General features: G+C 37.6%; 1 protein-coding gene and 1 long non-coding RNA gene across 10 annotated transcripts in view; one reads left to right on the top strand and one right to left on the bottom strand.

Annotated features, from left to right (window-relative positions):
• Positions 1–8299, bottom strand: part of LOC133265956 (uncharacterized) — a 119662-nt gene extending 111363 nt beyond the window's left edge. For 7 of the 8 annotated variants that reach the window (XR_009742197.1, XR_009742193.1, XR_009742196.1 and 4 more), the window contains exons 1-3: positions 5931–8299; positions 3330–3429; positions 1718–1849 (exon numbers count right to left, since the gene is read on the bottom strand). This is a non-coding gene — a long non-coding RNA (uncharacterized LOC133265956). The remainder of the gene's footprint in view (positions 1–1717; positions 1850–3329; positions 3430–5930) is intronic. The other variant, XR_009742195.1, reaches the window with a different exon arrangement.
• A 2945-nt stretch (positions 8300–11244) lies between these two features.
• Positions 11245–20855, top strand: DTWD1 (DTW domain containing 1). 2 transcript variants are annotated; one of them, XM_061446912.1, is made up of 5 exons: positions 11245–11396; positions 13754–14035; positions 15083–15226; positions 16414–16690; positions 19363–20855. In XM_061446912.1, exons 2-5 carry the CDS (start codon positions 13760–13762, stop codon positions 19590–19592), a joined length of 927 nt encoding a protein of 308 aa, XP_061302896.1. In that variant the 5' UTR covers positions 11245–11396; positions 13754–13759; the 3' UTR covers positions 19593–20855. The 2 variants fall into 2 exon arrangements, with proteins under 2 accessions (XP_061302896.1, XP_061302895.1); XM_061446911.1 differs by lacking the exon at positions 11245–11396 and adding an exon at positions 12018–12070.
• Positions 20856–21637: the final 782 nt, after the last annotated feature.

Raw genomic sequence — 21637 nt, 5'->3', positions numbered from 1 at the left:
ACCCAAATGTTCTTCTGTTCAAAAACATAGTTACATTTCTGTTTCTAAAAACTGTCCTGCAAACTGAGCAATACACACAAAATTGATTCTGTAAACAAGAATTTCCTTTCAAGACTGTAACCTGATGAGAGTAACACTGACTTTCAACTTTAAATAAACCACATTTCATTTTTTAATTGTGCTTGAAAAGAAATACTAAAGTAAAAAAGGAAAATTCTTCAGGAAAGCTAAAAGGCAACACATAACGACAGTAAGATAGGTCACTTTTTTAAGACACAGATGTGCATAGCCAATCCATACAAAGGTTCGACAAAGCTATATTCATCTACAGAGACCAAATCCTTCAGCTAGGCCTCAAAAGCAGCTCTCCTTGTTGCTGAGATAGTCTGTTTCATTGGGGAAAACCCACGCAATTCTCTCACATCTACATTCCAAGAGAAAGCTTTGTGGGAATCATGGCACATGAGAGAATACTTCCTTTCCTCTGATATGTCTGCAGTACTGCACTAATTCAGGATTTCCTGAGTACAGCACGTTCCAAACCTTCTCTCCTTAACACATACAAGAGGCAACCCTCTATCTTTTCCTAAGCACTTAACCATAGAGAAAACATGTCAGTGATAGCATGGAAAATGGTAGAGGCTGGGGAGTGGGAAGACTGCTACCAACAGAGCAGGGTGAGGAGCCCTGAAAAACTGCACAAAGATATCTTCTTCCATTCAAGTAGGTTCCATCACTAAAGAATTTCTAAAATAATTCTCCAGCTTATCTTTAAGACTGGCAATGAATAACCCTATATTATACAGCCAACTATACACTAGAAAATGGAAAATCAAAGAATTACAGACCTCACTGCCTTAAATGACACCTATGATACAAATTTATGAGTTTTCTCCTGAATTATTTTGCAAAAATAAGGTTTTCGTACCTTGATGACTGGGAAATTATCTAAATAGAGAAAAACATATGAGCTCATGGAAAAAAAAGATGGGAGAAAAAAAGGCAGGGATGGGAAAAGTTGTTTGGTTATGGTTGAGGCAGAAGGAAGTTAAAAAGGAGCAAGAGAAGATTGGAAGCATAAAATTATGGCTGTAGTTGTTAGAAGGAAAACAGTAATTTCAGGCAGGGAAAAGAGAAAAGAAGCTGGCTAGCTTGAAGAAACAAAATGTTGCAAAACAGAGCAAGCTAGAAGCAACATCAGCACAAACAGCTTGAGAAGTGGTTAAAACAGCAGCATTGAGAAAGCACAGCAGGCTGGTATGGAAGAATAAAAGTTAAGATCTGATCCATCAGGACAGGGAAGACAAAGGGGTAGAAGTTAGAGGGAAGAATGCAAGACATACTGAAAATGGGAACCAGGTGCCAGAGAAAGGAGTAGAAAAAAATAATAGCTGTCATTAGTATGAGAGGAACTGACAAAATCAAAACCGTGAGATTTTACTAGCTAGAGTATCAGTACCTTCTTTAAATACTTTGTAATATTGCTTACGGCTTAATCAAATGGAAGTATCAGTATTTGGGAGGATGCATGTTTAGAGTAGATCAAAATCATCAATTCATGTTTAATTGCTATAACATTTTGATTTTGTGCAAAACAAACTGAAAATATTGCTAATAATTTATGTTGACAATTAGATTTTGCAATATACTCTAGATTTCCTTCCAAAATGCGTGGAGTGACATGCATTGTGTGTTTAGAAATATTTACAAGACTTACGGGTTGCTGTAGAACTGGCAGGTGCACTAGCTTGTATTTTAACAGTAGCATCTTTACTAGTATAATTTACTGTGGCAGCCTTCAAGCTTTCAACATTCCATTGCTTCCATACACCTTTCCTTGAGTTTACACCTGAAAATCAAAAATTTAATTTATAAGAATATTGATGTTAATTTTGAAAATCACCCTATGAATATTCCTGAGTGAAAGCTGCTTTATTTCCTGTCTCCAATGTGCAAATTTTTATGACCATGGTCAACCTCATCCTTGGGGTCCAATCCTGTTAACTGAAATAATTATAGCCATATACTTAAAGTCAAACAGGACAGTTTTTACCATCTCCTTTCTGCTTCTGCTTAGTTTTGCACATGAGTGAATATCCTTACTTTGTGTTGTTCCAATTCTGGTAATTTAATATATTTGTTTATGTTTTGTTGAGGTTGTGAATTATTCTGGCAGCAATACATAATTTACTTTATTCAGTGGTTTTCCATATTCACTCCAGTAGTACTTTGCAGAGCTCCATACCATAGGTTTTATACAGATACAGAATCTATGGCGTAGCAGTGGTCTCCCAGTTTCTTGGGATTTTTCTCTGGTCTGACTAAATTTCAGTTAATTCTATCTATTATCTATTTATAGTAGTTACAGAGTACACTGTGGGTTTACCCAGCTCATCCAAGTTAAAGGCCCATTTGGAGTTTGGTGCACACATAACTTTGAAGTATGCAAGCCTTCTCAAATTTAATTTTTCAGGATGATTTTTTTCTACATACAATTTTCTGTGTCTGTAACTAAAAAGAAAATTCTGCCCAACAGTGACTGACACAGAGAAGGGTTTTGAGAAATTATTTTGGTATTTTATATCTACTTCAAAAACATATTTCTATTGCATTTGTCAATCGGCTTCAACATACAAGATAATGAAATCCACATTGGCATGAAGTCTAAATAAATGAGCACAAAAGATAGAAATGTGCTCTAAATCTTTTTAAATGGATATTAAAATACATATACAACCTAAAAATCATAAACTGTTACTGTCAAAACATTCAGAATGGCAATATAATACTACTTCCAATAGGACAGGCATAGTCTGAATCCTGTAAGAATATTTATACAAAGTGACCATTTTTTACAGAGATACCTTCAAAGCCACCTACAAATAGTTACTGGGGAAGTTCTCCTAGTCTGCTGTTACAACACTCTGTTCAGCAGCTTTTCCAGGAATTAGTATAGTTTTACCTAGGGCTTGAATTTTTAAGGCTTCCTTCCTGACTGCATTTATGTGCTTACCATAGATTCTTCCAGAATAATTCTCCTACACAGTAGCACAAAGAAAGCAGTGAAATGAAATCGGCATTCATCATTTGAATTATAAGTTATGTCTCTGGGTATGATTATATCCTTGCTGGCTAATTCTGCAATAGTTAAATAATTTCACAGCTAAAAGAGCTCCTACAGAACAGAGTCACTGCAATAAGGCAATGATTGGACTGGACCAGAGCCTACGTATTACCTTAAAAATACAATACTTTCTTTTTGATATCATTATACTTTTATGAGCTGAATCTAACCCATACATCACTGAAAATGCTAATTGTACTATTACCTGAAAAAAAATATCTTCAGCATCCCTGGGAACAAGAAGAAAAATGTGCCACAAAATCTCCAATTCTGTCAAACAATTGGTCTTGATCTTCCTGGTTAGGCTGCAAAGGGAAAAAATTGGGAAAAAGGTATCATCATAAATTCAGATACAGGTGCATGCTAATATACTGATTAATAAACCTCATGTCTATCCTCTAATACTAGCAAGGTCTACAGCCATTCTCTGAGTGCCAAGACATTATGTTTATGCAAAAAAACAAAATAAATTGTAGGACAACCGATTAGTTCTGTATATCAATCACTGTTAACTTCCAAGAGCAGGCTTCTGTTTGTATATAAACACTTTATGTCAAAAATGTTACATTTGTGCACACATTTTGCAGCAAGTACTATCAACAGGTCACTGCTTAGACATAGAATTTATCTAGGCTGCTCAACTATCTGAATTTTATATCTGTCCTTCACTCTGCACAACTTGTTTTTATCAACTTGACAGTATTTGGACTTGGACAAGTAACAGGAATTAACAGTTTTCTTCATTTCTAAGCCAAAAGAAGTCAAAATTCACTCAGAAAAATGCAGTAAATGACATAACATTTATAATATTCTTCAATCTATCAGTCACTGTTTTAACACAGATTGTGAAAGTCTGCATAATACTATACAATAGGTTAATACGTGAAAAAGTAGTAAAATAATCTTTGCTTTATTAGTAACAACCCAATATGCAAAATGGATCAAAAGTCAGGGTTTCAGATTGTTTGATACTAGGAACAAAGTAGTGATTGTTTTATGTTGGTGATAACTATTATCACATGACTATTAGAAATCTGTTCCTCTTATTTCTATGTACTTCTGCAGCAATGCAATCCTACTGATCCTAAAGAATAAAGGATTTTTGGATAGCTGCTTACCAAATTTTTAAGATGTTTCTATAGTGAGAATTCAAATTTGTTCTTAAATTAGTTTTACTCATGTACAAATTTATACTCTCAAGTATGTATACCCACCTAATCTGTACCTTAGTACTTTAAGCATTTAAATTTTAAAGATATAAATTAGGAAAAGCTTACACATTTCCACGTCAAGTGGAAGTTATAAAAAAATCTAACATACTTTATCTTGGCCTTTCACAGTGCCATGGATTCTGATTCTGCCCAAACTGACTTTCCCAAGTAGAAAGCTACCATAAATCACAGCAGCATGCCTGAAGCAGATCACAAAGACAGGAGAGGCTTAGTTCTAAAATCAGCCCTAGTTTTTCAACTGTTACTTAAAAAACTGAATTCACAGGAAGAAATACTTCATACTTAAAAAACCTGAGCTTTTACAACTAGATCCCAAAGTTTTGGAGTTCCCAAATGTCTTGGTAATTCTGAAAGTTGTTTTACCTTGAAACCAGGTAAAACAACTCTAAAAAGAAAATAAAATCATTTAGCAACTAAGTTAATTATTATGTTCCTTTTGCATTAAATAGCTGCTCCAACGAGAAAACTAAAGTAAAATTTAAGCAGTATTCTACAATAGAGGTGTTCAATTGCTGGTGACCCCATTCGATAAAAATACTTTCTTTAACAGTTGCTTTCTTTTATTACCCTTAAGAGTCTGTTAAAGTACATGAAATAACCACTTCAGTCTTTGTTGAGGTTTATTTCTCATAGGATCACAGAGCCATTTAGGTTGGAAAAGACTTTTCAGGTCATCAAGTCCAACCTAACCTAACCATAAACTTAACATTACCAAGTCCTTGTGAGTTTCTTCTTTCTCAAAACTTTTTCATTACAATGTTAATAAACCCATGACAAATTTTCAAGCTGTTTCAAAAGAATCTAACAAAGAATTTGTTATTTTTATATATCTCTCTATTTACTTCAACAGAAACTTTAATTGGCCTTTAATAGTCAAACCAACATCCAAGAAATACCATGTAGTGTAAACAATCTCTTACCTCTATATTTCTACCTTTTGACTCCTCAACAATGTATTTGGCAAGGTGAGAAATGTTTAAATACTTAATTCATAAATAATGCTATTTCAAACAATGCTAGAAATGATATTTTCATCTAAGACAACTTATACTATGAACTGTCAATATACTTCAGAAAAGGAGCAATGGTCTAAAACTGAGACTTTTGGTGACTACAAAACACCTTTGGAGATACAAAGAAAAAATAGAGTTTTTTCAGATTGTTTTGGTGTCATCAACATGGCCCAGCTTCTCCCCTAGCAAACATTCAGAGAATGATGTAATTCCACTTCTGGATCCAAGGAAAATACCTTGAACATTTAGTCTTTATTGTCTAATCTATTAAAAGAAATAAAAATCTATACTATACCTTTGCTTTCCCCATCTCACTTGTCTGAGTCAGAATTTCTTCTGCACCAATTTCCTCAGTAGCAATGTCTTAAAAAAATTAGCAAGGTTTATCTAGAAATAGAGGTTGGATTGATGATTTTACTGGCTACCAGCTGTAATCAGGCAGACTTTTTATATGTCCAGGTCTACAATTAAATGTGTATGTGCACAAAACTTAACACACAACATACATGCAGTAGTATACTTCTACTGCACCATTGGAATTATTGGAAGGCTTAAAACCACCTTTTTGGTCTTTCAGTACTCTCATCTTTCCTTTATAATACCAAGGTCTGTGAAGAACAACATGTTTTCATAGCCTTTTGCTTGCACTTTGTTTAGGCTTGACACAAAATGTTTCTAAAACCCAGGCAGAACTGGGACTTCAGCTTATCAGCATTTTTTAATTTATAAACTTGACACTTCACACTTGCAAACTGAGGCAAAGCTATAACACTTATCTGAGACAATGCCTGTCAGTTTGTCTGTTCAAGGTCATGAGATATTCCTCTAGATATGCCGGTTCACATCATAATGAGAATATTTTTTCAGTGGGTTTCTCCAGTTCGATACTTGTGTTTATTCCCTTCTCCAAATCTGAGTGTGGATGACCATTGATGGTCAATGGAACATACTCATACAGATATTTACATACAGCCCTGAAAGAATAATCGTTTTAGAACAAGGCTCACTGAGAGATGCACAATTTGGCCATTCCTTCGGCACTCAGTACATGGTAAAAATAGTTATTTCTGAAAATGATACAAAAGTAATGAACTTTACTTTGCGAAAAGAATTGTAATACCAGTATAAATGCATTTTACATATACCTTGTAAGACTATAATTTTGGCAACATTGTTAACGTCAACTGCAATTTCCTCCTCTCCCATGTGCTGCATTCAGAGCTGATTACATCATCTCAAAAAGACAAAAACAGAAATAGGACAGGAAAGGGAGGCCCATTAGAGCAGACACCGAGTAATTAAAAAGACTGTAACCTTTTAGTTACAGAAGGAGATAACTCAAGGAAAAAAAAAGTTACTATGTTTCTAAAGAGACAAATAAAATCGTGTGCACTTTAAGTTCTCAGAAAGGACAGTAACGCCTTCCATCTGTTGAGAACAGAAGTGGAAACACAGGAGGAAACTCTGTTCCTTGATCTAGCAAAGAATTTAAACTAACAGCTTAAATATTTGAGCAAATTGTTGAAACCAAGGGTAGTCACTTGAAGTTAATCATCAAACTCATCACTTTTGGAAAATAACTTACTAAGTGCTAATACAGAGTAATTAATGTGGTCTTAAACCCTCTAGTAGAGCTGAAAGACAATGACATGTTCTTTCTTAATAGCAGGGCAGTAAGACAAATTACTGCTTTAAAAAAAAAATGCAAACTATTAATACACAAATGTTTATTTTAGGGTAAAAAGAGAGTAAAACCAATTAGAACACTAAAACATAGTAATATTTTGTTTTGACATGATGCCAAATGAAAATGTCTCCACTTTTATGTCCAATTGCTCCTCCTAAAAATATACGTTTTAAAGAGACAAAAAACTTATTATGGAATGTTCTGTCCACTGAAATTCTTTTTATCATTTTTTATTTCTTTGTTCCTGTGATAGAAGAAGTTCTGGTTCATAGCAAAAGAGTAATTTTTCCCATAGCTCTGTAGTTAAAGGCTTTGAGTGAATCAATACTTGAAAATAATGTAGGCAGGTCAAAAGGAAAGTTCTGTTTTCTCTAAAAAGAATGTAATTTCAATGAACCATTGGTAACCACATTATATTAAGTTCTTTAAGAAAAGAAACACATATTCAAGGATTTCCCCAGCAGCCTTATCAATACAAGAAAAGAAAGCAACTCATTAAAAAGCAAAACTAGCTATTCCCCTTTTCATACTCATCAGAGCTTTTTGCCTCAGGGTTCAGGACTTTCTGTTATGTTAGTAATACTGTGGACTGACCAAATATTTTAAACACGCTTGATCCAGTGTCATCACTCAAGCATACTTTAACAACAGCAGAAAATCACTGTACAACAAACAGAAATTTTCCTCCATGGGTTAGCTTTAAAAAAAAAGGCAGTTAACAGAGAGACTGCTCTCTTAAAGGTTTGCCATTTCTACAAACCTCTTAGTTTCCAGTGCCTGAGGGTCCTGGAAATACAATCTACGCTCAAACTCAATTCTCAGTATTTACATTCACATGGCTTTGCTCAGGACCTGCCTCCTGCTTCTTCAATTCACCATATACATGGGTAGTTAAAATAATAAGCAGTTGGACTCACCAAATCTTCAGAACATAAGAATTCTTCATAAGTAAAAGGAGGCTCTTGCATTTCCTGCAGACATATAGTAAGAATTGTTTGCACCAGAAAACCCTAAAATAACCTACATTAACAAATATTTAAACTTCAGATAACTAAACATGACAATCAAAAGTTATCACAACAGCACACATAGAGCACCTGCACTGTCATTTCTTCCAATAAGCAGAATACTAGCACACATTCTTAGATGCCAAGAAACATGCTAAAGATGTGGAAAATACGTAAGGACCATTAATCATAAAGGCAGAACTTCCATCATCTTCTCAGTACCTCCATACAAAACATTTACATTGTGTACTACTAAAAAATACTGGAAAAAAAAGCAGCACTGTTCTTACATAAAGGTTTCGAAGTTGGAAGAATGTCAGAGTTGCAGGTTAACCAAAGTCTCACTGAAATCCATCACCTGATATCTTCCAAGCTCAGAATAATTAAAACCTCAAAACTACACCATCATATCTGAGCAGAAACCATGTGTGAGAAATACTGGTTTGAAAAGAGTAATAATTTTAGCCAACTGTGAAATTAAGAACCTCAAGCAAAAACGATACAGCAACCATTCCTAAAATCAGTTTTGTTAATATCACAGCTTTTGTGCAAGTAACTGTATAGAATAAAAGTATACAAAGAAGTAATTCAGATTTCAGAGCCTGCTCTTAAGTATTGAGCAGGCTGCTTGCTCCTAGACAAGAAGTACCCAAAGAGATCATTCAAACAAAGTGCATTTAGTAAAACCTACTGAAATTAAATGCAGCAAGAAAGAATTTAGGAACTATTATAGAAGTCTTCTTTGTGTTCAGTAAACATTTTTTATTTTGACATAATTAACTACATCAAGATGCATAGGCACAGCATAAGGAGATAAAAACTATGGTGAAATGTCAACATTTTTTGTACTACCGCAATGCATTTCATAGTGCTGGCATGAAAAACTGAGCAAGTCAAAACAAAACAAACAACAACAGAATGCTGGTAGAAATCCTCTGCTCCAAATGTAAAACCACTGAAGTCAGTGAGGTTTTGGGGGTGTAATTGAGATCAAAGTTTGGCATAAAGTCTCCCTACAATGTCAACTTTCCCCCCTAAGGCTATTACAACTAATATATCACAGACTTCAATTCACTGAGTTGAGAGAAATATTCTCTATACCAAAATTACTGGTTTAGTTTAGCTACTTCAACCTAAAAATGGAGTTACTGAACACTGAATATTGGGTAAATGCTACCGTAGAGCAGCATCCTCAGGCAGGCCAAGGAATTCTGCAGGAAAGATCCCACGCACTATTTAGGGAGAGCTGCAAAACAAGAAAGGAATATACTAACACAATATACTAACAGCTCCTGAAGTCAGCCATAACTATGCAGCAAGAATACTAATAGGCACGGGGAAAAAATACAGGTAAAGAAATCCTACCTAGCTTCCCCAGAGTTAACAAGGGCATGAAGCAAACCTCTCAGATCCCAGCACAGCAGGTTCCAGGTGCTTCTACAAGGCAGACAGACCCGCAGGGTGCTGCCACCGCCCAGAGGAAACGCCTGAGGAGACGTTTCACACGGGCTGAGAAAACCTGGGAGGGAACAGGGGGGATTTCAACCTTCAGGCAACGGGATGTGCTCTCTGTTCAGATTTTTGTCACACAACACGTGAAAGAGCCGGTTCGGGGCCAGATGCCCTCAAATAAACATAAAATCCAACACCAGAGCAGGTCCCTAAGGAGGGAGTCCCTGCCTCGGGGTGCTCTGACATGTCCTTCATCTATCGGGGTCACTCCGAGCTGTCGCCAGACCGCTGGCCACGGAGGCGTGTGGGGGGAGGACATCCTGCAGTGGAGAAGGGCCCTGGGACCCCTCAGTCAGTCTGTCAGTGTCAGTCAGTCAGTCAATGTCAGTCTGTCAGTGTCAGTCAGTCAATGTCAGTCAGTCAATGTCAGTCAGTGTCAATCAGTGTCAGTCAGTGTCAGCCAGTCAGTATCAGTCAGTCAATGTCAGTCAGTCTGTCAATGTCAGTCAGTTAGTGTCAGTCAGGCAATGCCAGTCTGTCAGTGTCAGTCAGTGTTAGTGTCAATCAGTGTCAGTCAGTCAGTGTCAGTCAGTCAAAGTCAATGTCAGTCAGTCAGTGTCAATCAGTGTCAGTCAGTCAGTGTCAGTCAGTCTGTATCAGTCAGTCAATGTCAGTCTGTCAGTGTCACTCAGTCAAAGTCAGTCAGTGTCAGTCAATGTCAGTCTGTCAGTGTCAGTGTCAGTCTGTCAGTGTCTGTCAGTCAGTCAGTGTCAGTCAGTCTGTCAGTGTCAGTCAGGGTCAGTCAGTCAGTGTCAGTCAGTGTCAGTCTGTCAGTGTCTGTCAGTGTCAGTCTGTCAGTGTCAGTCATTCAGTGTCAGTCAGTCTGTCAGTGTCAGTCAGTGCCAGTCAGTGTCAGTCTGTCAGTGTCAGTCAATGCCAGTCAGTCTGTCAGTGTCAGTGTCAGTCTGTCAGTGTCAATGTCAGTCAGTCTGTGTCAGTCAGTGTCAGTCAATGTCAATGTCAGTCAGTGTCAGTCTGTCAGGGTCAGTGTCAGTCAATGTCAGTGTCAGTCAATGTCAGTCAGTGTCAGTGCCAGTCAATGTCAATGTCAGTCAATGTCAGTCAGTCAGTGTCAGTCAGTCAGTGTCAGTCAGTCAATGTCAGTCAATGTCAGTCAGTCAGTCAGTCAGTGTCAGCCAGTCAGTCAATGTCAGTCAGTGCCAGTCAGTCAGTCAGTGTCAATGTCGGTCAGTCAATGTCAGTCAGTGTCAGTCAGTGTCAGTCAGTGCCAGTCAGTGTCAATGTCGGTCAGTCAATGTCAGTCAGTGTCAGTCAGTGTCAATGTCAGTCAGTCAATGTCAGTCAGTCAATGTCAGTCAGTCAGTGCCAGTCAGTCAGTCAATGTCAGTCAGTGTCAGTGTCAGTCAGTGAGTCAATGTCAGTGTCAGTCAGTGTCAGTCAGTGAGTCAATGTCAGTCAGTGTCAGTGTCAGTCAGTGAGTCAATGTCAGTCAGTGTCAGTCAGTGTCAGTCAGTGTCAGTCAATGTCAGTCAGTGTCAGTCAGTGTCAGTCAATGTCAGTCAATGTCAGTCAGTGTCAGTCAGTGAACGCCTGCCTGCCTGTCGCGTGGGCACGCCACGCGCCTCCTCAGCGGCCGCAGCCGGCACGCGCTGCCTCCCGCGCCGCACGCGCTGTCACTAAGGGCCCCTAGCAACTGTTCCCGCCGAACAGCGCTCCTCCGCGCCCGCTCTTCCGGTCCCCTCCTTCCCGCGCTGGCCGAGCCCAACACTTTCGTTCCGGGGGCTGCGAGGGCCGCGGAAGAGCTGGGCAGTCCTCTGCGGCGAGCGCCGGCCCGCGGAGGGGCCGGACCAGAGGGAGCGGGTGAGGAGCGGAGCCTGAGCGGGTGCGGAGCTCTCCCGCCCCACCGCGAGGGCGGCGAGGCCACGGCGGGGAGGAGAGCCGAGGGAGCGCATCGCGGAGGCACCGCCGCTTTGGCGGGCGGGGCCCCGAGGCGGCCTGGCCGCTCTCTGCGCGGGGTGAAGCGGCCCCACACTGCCACTGTGGCCTCCACTGGGCCCACAAAGGCCTTGGTGCCTCTGGGAGACAGGGACAGGGCCATGCAGGCGTGCCGGGGCAGAAGTGCTTTGTTGTTTCCGGGAGAAATCCCAGCAGCGGAGGGCTGCGCTCTTCAGAGTACCGGTGCATTTCCTACTGCCTGTTTTATGCAGCTCCGCCGCTTCCTTGCTGCAGAAAGCCCCAGTCCTGTATGTTGTCGGAACCCCTGGGTCAGTGTTGAGGGCATGGGCGGTGTGCCCCAGAAGCTGTCTACCCACAGCCGGACCTAACCGTGCTGCTTCCGCAGTGCTCAGCAGACAGGAGCGAGCAGAGGTGCGTGAGCACCCGGCAGTAACCGGGATGAGCGTTTTCTGGCACTTCATGAGCTTGACACAAAATCACTTTGTCCCGGCTGAGATTTTTAAGTTGTTTTAGGATTGCAGTTGGAATGCAGAGGGCCCTGTGCAGCGGCAGTGATGTGTTGGGGTTTCGGAGATCAGGTGTAGATGTTATTTACAGTCTTAAAATTGTAAACTCCATTGTTGTCTTCTTTTGAAAAGTAAACTGAACATACGCTGCTGTAACTGTGAACAGCTGCTCTTTTGAGACTATAAAAGTTTTCTTGTGCCGTTAGTGCAGCATACCTCCTCAGTATCAATAAAGTGCTTTGGGGTGTCATAGTTGAACACAGTGCCTTAAGACATTATACAGAAAAGAAGCAGGCTGGGAATGCATGCCAAATTACAGGGCCTCTCACTGTCTTTGCTCTGTGTGGAACCATGAGATGTTGGGTATATTTGCTTTATCTAAGAGATATGTGAGAGCAAGTTGCACTATAAAAGTTGTATGCATATTAGATTTTATGCTAATTTGAACGGACACCCCTGACCTTTCAAAAGTTAGAGTTGGCAGCAGAGGAGAGGAAGGTATCATAGCATGCATGAGTATTTAATTTTACAAGAAAAAAACAACTTAATATTTCTGGGATTAATTTTAAATTTTTATTGGAAAGTTAGTGTGTTTTGGTTTTGTTATTTCTCAATTAAATTACACTTGGTTTTATTTAAACACTTAATTTTGGATCACATCTCAGAAATTATTGTTTGTTTGTTTTTGTAAAACATGACTGGTTTGTTACATCATTTCACAAGTGTGATCCCTGACATGAAAAAGTAAACCTAAATTAGCTGAAAGTAAATACTGAGAATGACTTCTTTCATTTCAAGTGATGCAGCACAGAGTGCAAAAGGCAGTTTATAACTACTGCAGGCTGTGCAGGCTCCTGCCTGGGAACTGCTTTTAAGACCAGAGAGTGATCTAGTCAGAAGGGTTCTGCTAAAACTATGCCTGTGAGCTTCTGCACACAGCAGTGCTAATTCTGGCTGGATCGGGTATGGGCATACAGTCAGGTTTCCAAAACATTACTGAGAGTACACAGTGAAAATTTTATGCCAGCTACAAAGGATGAGACAACATCTGTCCTGCAGAAAGCCTGAAATAAAAAACGTTACTCAATAAATACGAAGTTGCAGAATGAGCCTAGACTGGGTCAGCACTTACTTTCTGGTATATGGAGCACCAAAGCAGTGTTTTAGCTCTTAAGACTTAATTTTTCAGCCTCAAGCCTTGCTCCTGGAAGATTTCTTTTATCTCACAAAGTTCTGTCATCAGGGATTTCATTCAGGTAGTTTGATTTGCCCACACACACTAAAATTCAGGACAGAAATCTGATTTTGTGCAATTATCTCTTACAAATTTCTATCCTGTAGACATTTAATTCATTGTCAGTAGTCATGCTGAAGACTAATGGGACTATTCATCCAGGTAAATGGTGTCTACCAGTGTTTTCACAAGCTTTTAGACAGTGATCCTACTAAAGGAAAAAAGTAGTTCTGCACAGGTTGAGTGGGAGAATTTGCCTCAGTGAAATGATGAATGTGCACATATGTGCATTAAGAATACAGATCTCGAGTTCCTTCTAGCCATTTATCTCATACTCTCCTGAAATCTGTTTGGAGTTCTTGTGCTATAACAGCTGAATCAGATGATTTTGTGTTTCTTTCTGTTAACAGGAAATACCTTCTTTGATGAGTATTTTTTGCTAAATTGGATCATACAGAATCATTTCTAATAAATTAGTTCACAGATTTTATTTAACAGCAGCAGCATACTGTCTGTTTCAGCTAACCATGTCTTTAAATTCACCTACACTGGTAAATGAAGAAAACTCTCAAGAACCAAGAAGAAATTCTGAATGTTTGAAAAGTGTAGAACCGCAGGCTCCATCATCGTTTCAAGATAACCCACTTCAACAGCTACAGCTTGCATCGCAGGAAGTACTTGAAAAGGCAAAGAAGAGTGGGAGATCAAAATGTCCTCGATGCAGTAGCTCAAGGATGTTTTATTGTTATACATGCTTTGTTCCTGTTGAAACTGTCCCTACCAAAGAAATTCCAACTGTGAAGGTTAATATTTCATACAGATTTTTTATAATGTTCTTGTGCCTTTTAGTTACTAGGAATGGAGAACAGTCTGTCTGTGGATGTTTCATTTCTGATTAATTCAGTAAGGATGTCCATCCTGAACACAGCTATTAAGTACAGCTATAAGATACAGTTAGGTAAAATTCTTCTTATGTGAGGAATTATGTGTACAAACACTGACAGTGTTCCAATCCTCATTTACATATCTGCTGGATGGGAAGGTATGCTGAATCACTCAGCTTCTTGTGCAAATGGTTGTTTTCACTTAGTTCTTAAAAGTTTCTGTACAGTGCTCTTACCTTCATTCTTCAGTGTCTAAGAACTCTGGCCAGAACAGAGCACATTGGGAACAAAAAATGATTTGTCCATAATTTCTGTCCATAGAAATTTTACATAAAATGGAAATGTGAGCTAAAAGGCATTCCTAAATGTCATGGTTGTATAATTCAGATAACACAAATAAAGACTAAAAAGCCTAATGCCTTTCAGCTAAAGTACTTGGATAAATCATCAGAGGACTGATATTTTGCAGAATCACCTAGGAACTAAAATGCATTTTGAAGACACTCTGTAGTTTGAATGCATCATGAAAATACATATTTTAGGAGCACTTTGGAAATTTGACCTAGTGTATTTAAGTAAGTGCATTTTCATTGAAACTGCCATTTTTGCAATGAGGTGAATATCTAACACAGATAAGCATTCGTATTTACAACCATTATATTGATCAAATCAAGACCACATATTATTTACCTTAGAGATACTATTCCTAAATGTTTTATCACACTAGTGCTGCAGCATTCCAAATTGCATTAATTGCTTGCTCAAGTATCTAGATGAACTGAATGTAACAGGTGCTTCATGTCACTTGTCTCTGGTTTAGTTCTAAACCTGTTAAAAACATTGTCAGAAATTGTCAAATATTTCTTAATTACATGTCCATAGGGATTTCTGCTGGATCTTGCATAAAAGTTTGTACCTGCATATATGGTCATAAATAATTGCTTATTTATTTTCTTTTTACTGTAGTTACCTTTGAAGATTGACATCATTAAACACCCAAATGAAACAGATGGCAAAAGCACTGCTGTGCATGCTAAGCTCCTGGCACCTGATGATGTTACAATATATAAATACCCCTGCATTCCAGAATACGAAGAAAAAAGACATGAAGTAAGAAATTCCATATAGATATCTGGGCTTTGTGCTGGGGAGATGCAGAGGAATCTTCTGAACTTCCTCCTGTAGTGGTACTGGACTGTGCTGGATAGAAGTGGGAGGGAAGCACTGTTCTGTTAATCCAGTCCACTCTTATCTTGCACTCTCTCAAAATATACAGTGGTTATGGAGTGTCTTACAAAGCTTATAAAAACCGTAGTACTACTTAACCACCTTGAATGTCCTGTATTTGCCACCTTAGATAACATATAGTTTGATTCACTGTGTACCATAAGAAATACTTTGCCCAAACATATTTTCACAAACACATGAAAGTATTCAACTTAGAGCCAGTTGAATAGCAGTTACTTGTTGTGCTCACCCTATTCAGCAGCTGCAGTATTTAAATTTCTTTTAAATTTTTAACATTCCCTATTTCAGAGAAAACCTAAAATGCCTACTTCAGTCAGGACAGAGCCTGAAAATTTGAGCTATGCTCATTTAAATAGTGTGATTAATCTGAAATTTACACATTTGATGTAATTATAATGTTTGACTACATGAAGAAGAAAAGATATGTATCTCATATACACATTATTTTCTTCAAGGAAAGCAGAGGTGGCAAAGAGGTAGGAAGCTAAAAAGGCAGAATAAGGAACAGGGAAGATACTGCAGTAACTTTGTATTGTCCAGCCTTTCCAAGTCACAGATTCTGAACGCTGCAGTAAGCAACTGAAAAAAACACTAAGGCCATCACTGGTCTTTTTCATACAAGATACTTGTGGGACCTGCAATAGACACAAGGGCAGAAGAGATTTTTTTCTTCTTAACCAAGACTCATGAATAAAATGTGAAACTATTTTTTATGGCCTTCCTGCCCCACACATGGCAATGACAGGTGAAATCTGAATTTTCTCAGGGCTGACACCATTATCTAGGATGAAAAAGCTGTTATTTACAAAGTATTAGAATTGGTAGTAGAAGCATGGAGGTGATATCCAAAGATCTCTAACAAGTATTCATTGTTTTAACATAGTCTTTTATCCTTTTAGACAATAGAATATTTTTTATGAGATACTTTTTCATCTTGTCCTGACTTAAATGTTCGTGGATGAGGGTAGAAAATCTCTGTTCTTTAATGAAACAATTCCTGGTGTTTCATTAGATCTTGCTAACATTCACATTTCTTTTTCTTTGTTTAGATAGCACTTATATTTCCTGGTCCCAATTCAATTTCAGTAAAAGATATTGCTTTCCATCTCCAAAAGTATGTTAAGAAAGGCACTTGTGCTAATGATAATGACTGTTCCAGAGAACCATTTCTTAAGCAAGCAAAACTAGAACCTAAAGAAGAAGGAAAAAATCTAAATGAATGCATCTCAACCAATGGGAATGAAGGCACTAGACTGAAGAAAATAATATTTATCGACAGTACCTGGAATCAAACTAACAAAATAATAACTGATGAACGACTTCAAGGTAAAAAAAAAAAAAAAAGTTGATATTGAGATGTTTTTGCTACAGAAACAATTAAGGGAAATACACATCTCTAACAGACCTGAATATGATAAGCATATGCCTAACCTTGTATCTGAATATATGTGAGAGCTTCAACAGCCTATTTCAGTGCTGTAGCCAAAGATTCAGTTATTTTTGGTGTCCTATAATTTGTTTCACACAATGGTAAGACTAGTATTAAGAGAGCATTTACACTGATTTTCTCACTTCTCCATTGAAACAAGTTTCCTCAGTCTGACAGAATGGAAGGTGTCATCTTAGACAACAGAACAGTAGTTTGAATGGCCTCTGAAGGAAGCCAGAAAGATTTCCTTTGCAGATGGCTATCTGCTTTCTCAGGAGACCCAGGAAACATTTCTATACACATTAGGGGCAGGCAGGCCACTAGAAGGTGAATGAGGGATCTAGGGTGCAAGTATGTTGTAGAATGGTTTGGGTTGAAAGGAACCTTAAAGAACACTTGTTCCAACCCCCCTGCCATGGGCAGGGACACCTTCCACTGGACCAGGTTGCTGAAAGCCCTGTTATGCATGGCTTGGTTACTTTTTCTAGTAGAGTTCTTTGTCCCATGGTAATTTCAAAGACCTCATCACTTTCCAGACAAAAAGGGAATGCCTGCTTGCCCTCCACACCCTCCCATCGCTGAAAGCTAAACTTGTAATTCTGCAAAGGATTTTCGTCTTAGGTTCATTACAAGAAGTTTACATTTAAGTATTCTAAATAAAACCACAAAAGATAAAACAATTTAGCAAGAGCCAGGAGTTTAAAGTATGTAGGAGTTTGAAATTACTTTCATTAGTGAAAAAGGTGCACTTAGCTGGGAGGCAGGCTATCAAGTTTATATGTAATACATAAACCCTGCTTGACAGGCTTAGATGCAGGATGAATGTTGCTTTGCTGTCTAGTCAGCTTATTAAAGAACCCCACATGTTAGTATAATGTATTGGCTAATTAAAATCCTGTTACCAAATATCTCCCTAATAAGCTTTGATATGAATGATCAGTATTTGTAATAAAGCATTGCCTTTGGCTATATAGATACAGTACAGATGATGGAAACATGCTCAGTAAAACTGTAACCCTTAAGCCCCTTTGATTTTTTTTTTTTTGTTGTTAAAAAAAAGAATCCTAAAATTCTGTGTTTGAAATGAACTGATCCTGCATTTGCAGTAAGCTCAGCAGTGTCAGCAGTCTTGCCTTCAGTGGACTGTTGTTTGTATTCAAACCACACGTAGGTGGGAGTTTACATTGGAGGAATTATCCCCTAAATTCAGTTCACTGCTGTTAAGGTGGGAACATTGCTGAATTTGATGAAGATTTCACTTTGGTGTTAGTTCTGAGAATTCAAGTATTGAAACCTCTTCAGGAAAACATGAAGTTTCCTGTTACTATTTAGGATACTTATGTAAGCATTATCAGAGGTAATAATTAGCCTTTGTTACTTTGAATTTTTAGTTCCAAAATGACAACAATAACATTTAAATTCAATGATGGAATCTCCTGTTTAGGTTGTTCTTTTTTTTCCTAAATGCTGTTGGAGAAATTTCTTTTACTATGCAAGATATCATACATTCCTAACTGCAAAGGAAACAACTAAATCCATCTTGCAATTACACTAGAAAGAATTAAATGTAGTTTGAAGGTAAAAAGTACAGAATTACAAGTGCTGGGCTATAGGCCAGTTTGCACTCCTGAATTTGGATCTTACTGAAACTTCTTTGTAACTTCCAAGCAATCCTAAAACCATAGTTACTTTTACTTTTACTAAACCATCCCATGACGCACACTTAGTATCTGATTTTAACAGTTCAGAAAGAAATAATTTTACAAGCTGATGCTGGTATACACCTTGATGGGTGTATAAACTGTTTCTTATAATGCAGCTGTCCATCCTGTTTACAAAGTGATTACACATTAAGGTGAATTTAAATGTGTGCTTCTTAAGGAACATAAAAAACAAGATAGACATTTAAAATCCATCGGAATAATAAAACAGTTAAGAGACTATAGTAGATAAAAGATTTCCATGTGCCATACAGAGACCAAATTTCGTTCTTTCATCTCAAGTGGGAATGCTTTTAGTTTCTAATAAAATTAATGACCAGATTCTCTTATACTTACTCCCGAGTAATCCCTGTGAGATTTCAGTCACTTAAACAAATGAAAAGTGTCTAGTTCTTACAAAATATTCCTCAGTTCAGCAAAACTGAGGCATTCTGTTTTCCACTGAAAGCTATTAGCTTTGCAAACAGTAAAGTTTATTAATTTTATGAACACTGATGAGACTTTGTATATGTGGTTTTCACTCTTCCCATCTGAACAGACCACGCAGTTTGCTGAAGGCTATGAACCTGTATGAATGAGAGGATTAACCTACAAATTTAATTGGAGATGAGGACTGTAAACTAGCCTTTACAGCACCTTCGCATCAAATTTCGAAGTGGTACACAAAGGAAAATAAAATTACTGCCTCCATTTCACAGAAAAGAAATTGAGGTACTGGAAGAGAAGTTATATGCATGCAGGCATCGAGCAGGCTCACAGCAAAGTCAGAAAACAAAACTTAAAACTTGTTTGGCATCCCATCCACCAATCCACATTGTCTAATCTATGTCATCTTTTTTTCTTGACAGGGTTGCTGCAAATTGAGTTGAAGACAAGGAAAACTTGCTTTTGGCGTCATCAGAAGGGGAAGCCAGATACATACCTTTCCACAATAGAAGCAATTTATTATTTCCTTGTAGACTATCATCAGGAGATTTTGAAAGAGAACTACAAAGGACAATATGATAATCTGCTTTTTTTCTTTTCATTTATGTACACATTGATTAAAAATGCCAAGTGTTGTGCAGGAAAAGAGTAAGATGTCTTATCTATAGGTAAGTTACATTATATTTGATTTCTTTTATGATTATAAACTGCACAAACGTAATCTGGAAATAGACTGTACTCTTAATAATGGTTAAGCGTTTGTCCGAAAGTAAGCTACAGATTTTATGTCCTTTACACTTGAGATTGTAGAACTACTCTGATGAGCAGTCTGATAAGAATTACTCCTTTGAAACCAGTCAGGCTTTGCTAAGTGTTGTGTCATCACAGTGAGATTATTTCCTGAGGTGGGGATAGGAGGACTTGGCCCCTCTTGCCATAAGGAGTCATGTCTCTTAACTGTGAAAAGCAATTAGCATGGTAGCTTTTTATTGTTATTAATACTTTATTTCCGGTATTTTCATTGTGTTTTATGCAGTAAAACTGATTTCACTTTCATGACATGAAAAGCTGAGTGAAATTGTTAGGATAGTATTTAACTGGGGGTGTGCCAATACAAAATGAAAAACCACATTAAGTGACTAGAATATAAATTATGTATTTTCGAGACTAACTCTGGAAAATTGTCCTAGTAATAGAAAAGAATGCTCTCTTTAAACATTATATAGTGTATGATTTCTGTAGTACCATTCACATACTTTCTGGATAATTTTTTCGTTACTATCATTTTGTGCAACATTAACTTAAATGTCACAGTGGCATATCATGAACAGTAAAATTTTATAGATGCCACATACTTTTGTCTGGAAACAGATATTTTTGCAGGACTCAAGACAAATTAATTTGCAGAGACAAAATATAGGGAAGATACTTGTTCTGCCTACAACAATTCCGACAAGACGTCCTTAATTTAGGCAGACTATCCATCTGCTGTGTTTTTCTTTTGCAGTAATAGTGCAAATTTGAACAGCTAAATAAGACATTGTCTGATGCTGATGGAAGTTTTGATGGTATATGTAGCACTGCTGGCAGAGTCATCACATGTGAATGTAATTATAGAAGGGTGACTTTGCCAAGCTATACCATGCAGCTGATGCTGGCAGAGGTAATAGTCCTAAGCTGTATCTTTACAAGCAGTTATACGAATATATTTGTATCACGCTAGGATGTTCTGCCAGAAAAAATCAAGTTGGTAAAAATCACAGTCTTAAGACAAAAAAAGAATGTTTCATTAGAGGTACAATGTAAGATGGATAAATATTTATGAATATTCTCAGAAGCACGTTCCTTAAGAAAACACTAAATCTTGTCAAAGTGACACAGAAAAATGATAATAGATAATGCCTTAAACAAGAAATTTGAAGTTTGTTGCATATTTTCCTCAAAAAATTGCCCTAACTTATCAGCTGTACCCCAAGAGGGCCCTGTCACACCCTTGTGATTATAGAAACAATGCCTTGAAAAATAGCACCAGAAAATCTTATGCTGACACAGCTATATACAGGCTCAAACAAAAGATTTGTAGGAGATTTTTTAATGCTTCAAGATACTGAAATCAAAGTTAATACTGCAGTATTAACAGTTGGGCAGCTTAGTCTAGTTGAAGATGTCCATGCTTATTGCAGGGGGGTTGAACTAGATGACCTTTGAATAATGTCCCTTCCAACCCATGCTATTCTAGGATTCTTTAATTGTTTAAAACAGAACATACAAATACACTCTCTGCAAGTCATACCTATCTTCACGAATGCATATAAAAATGCATTTCAGTGGACAACCAAAACACAGTTCCATTTACAAAAAGAAACGCTAGTTAAGTTACACATACGTGTGTGAAATGTGTGGAAACTGTAACAGCATCATGAGAAACACAGGCTTGAAGTCAGAATGAGAAACATCATTTTAAAATATACATACATATTGAGTTCATGTGCCAGGCAATGAGAAAAATCATCAGTCCTGTCTCAGTATTATTGAAGCAACACATTTCTTATTCATTTGGTTCTTATTGCTATTGAGAGGCTATTTTAGCTTTCTACAATGATTAATGCTATTTCCTTTGGTATGAATTTTGATAGTCTTTTGACATTTCCATCTGTTCTTGTATTTCTTAAACAAAGATTGTTGTATTTTTTTTTT

Source organism: Pezoporus flaviventris, unplaced genomic scaffold (assembly GCF_033815535.1).
Source record: "Pezoporus flaviventris isolate CSIRO_AGI_PZ_B2104156 unplaced genomic scaffold, CSIRO_AGI_Pfla_v1 ptg000006l, whole genome shotgun sequence".
NCBI classification, from domain to species: domain Eukaryota; kingdom Metazoa; phylum Chordata; class Aves; order Psittaciformes; family Psittacidae; genus Pezoporus; species Pezoporus flaviventris.
This window is presented reverse-complemented; position numbering and strand designations above follow the sequence as displayed.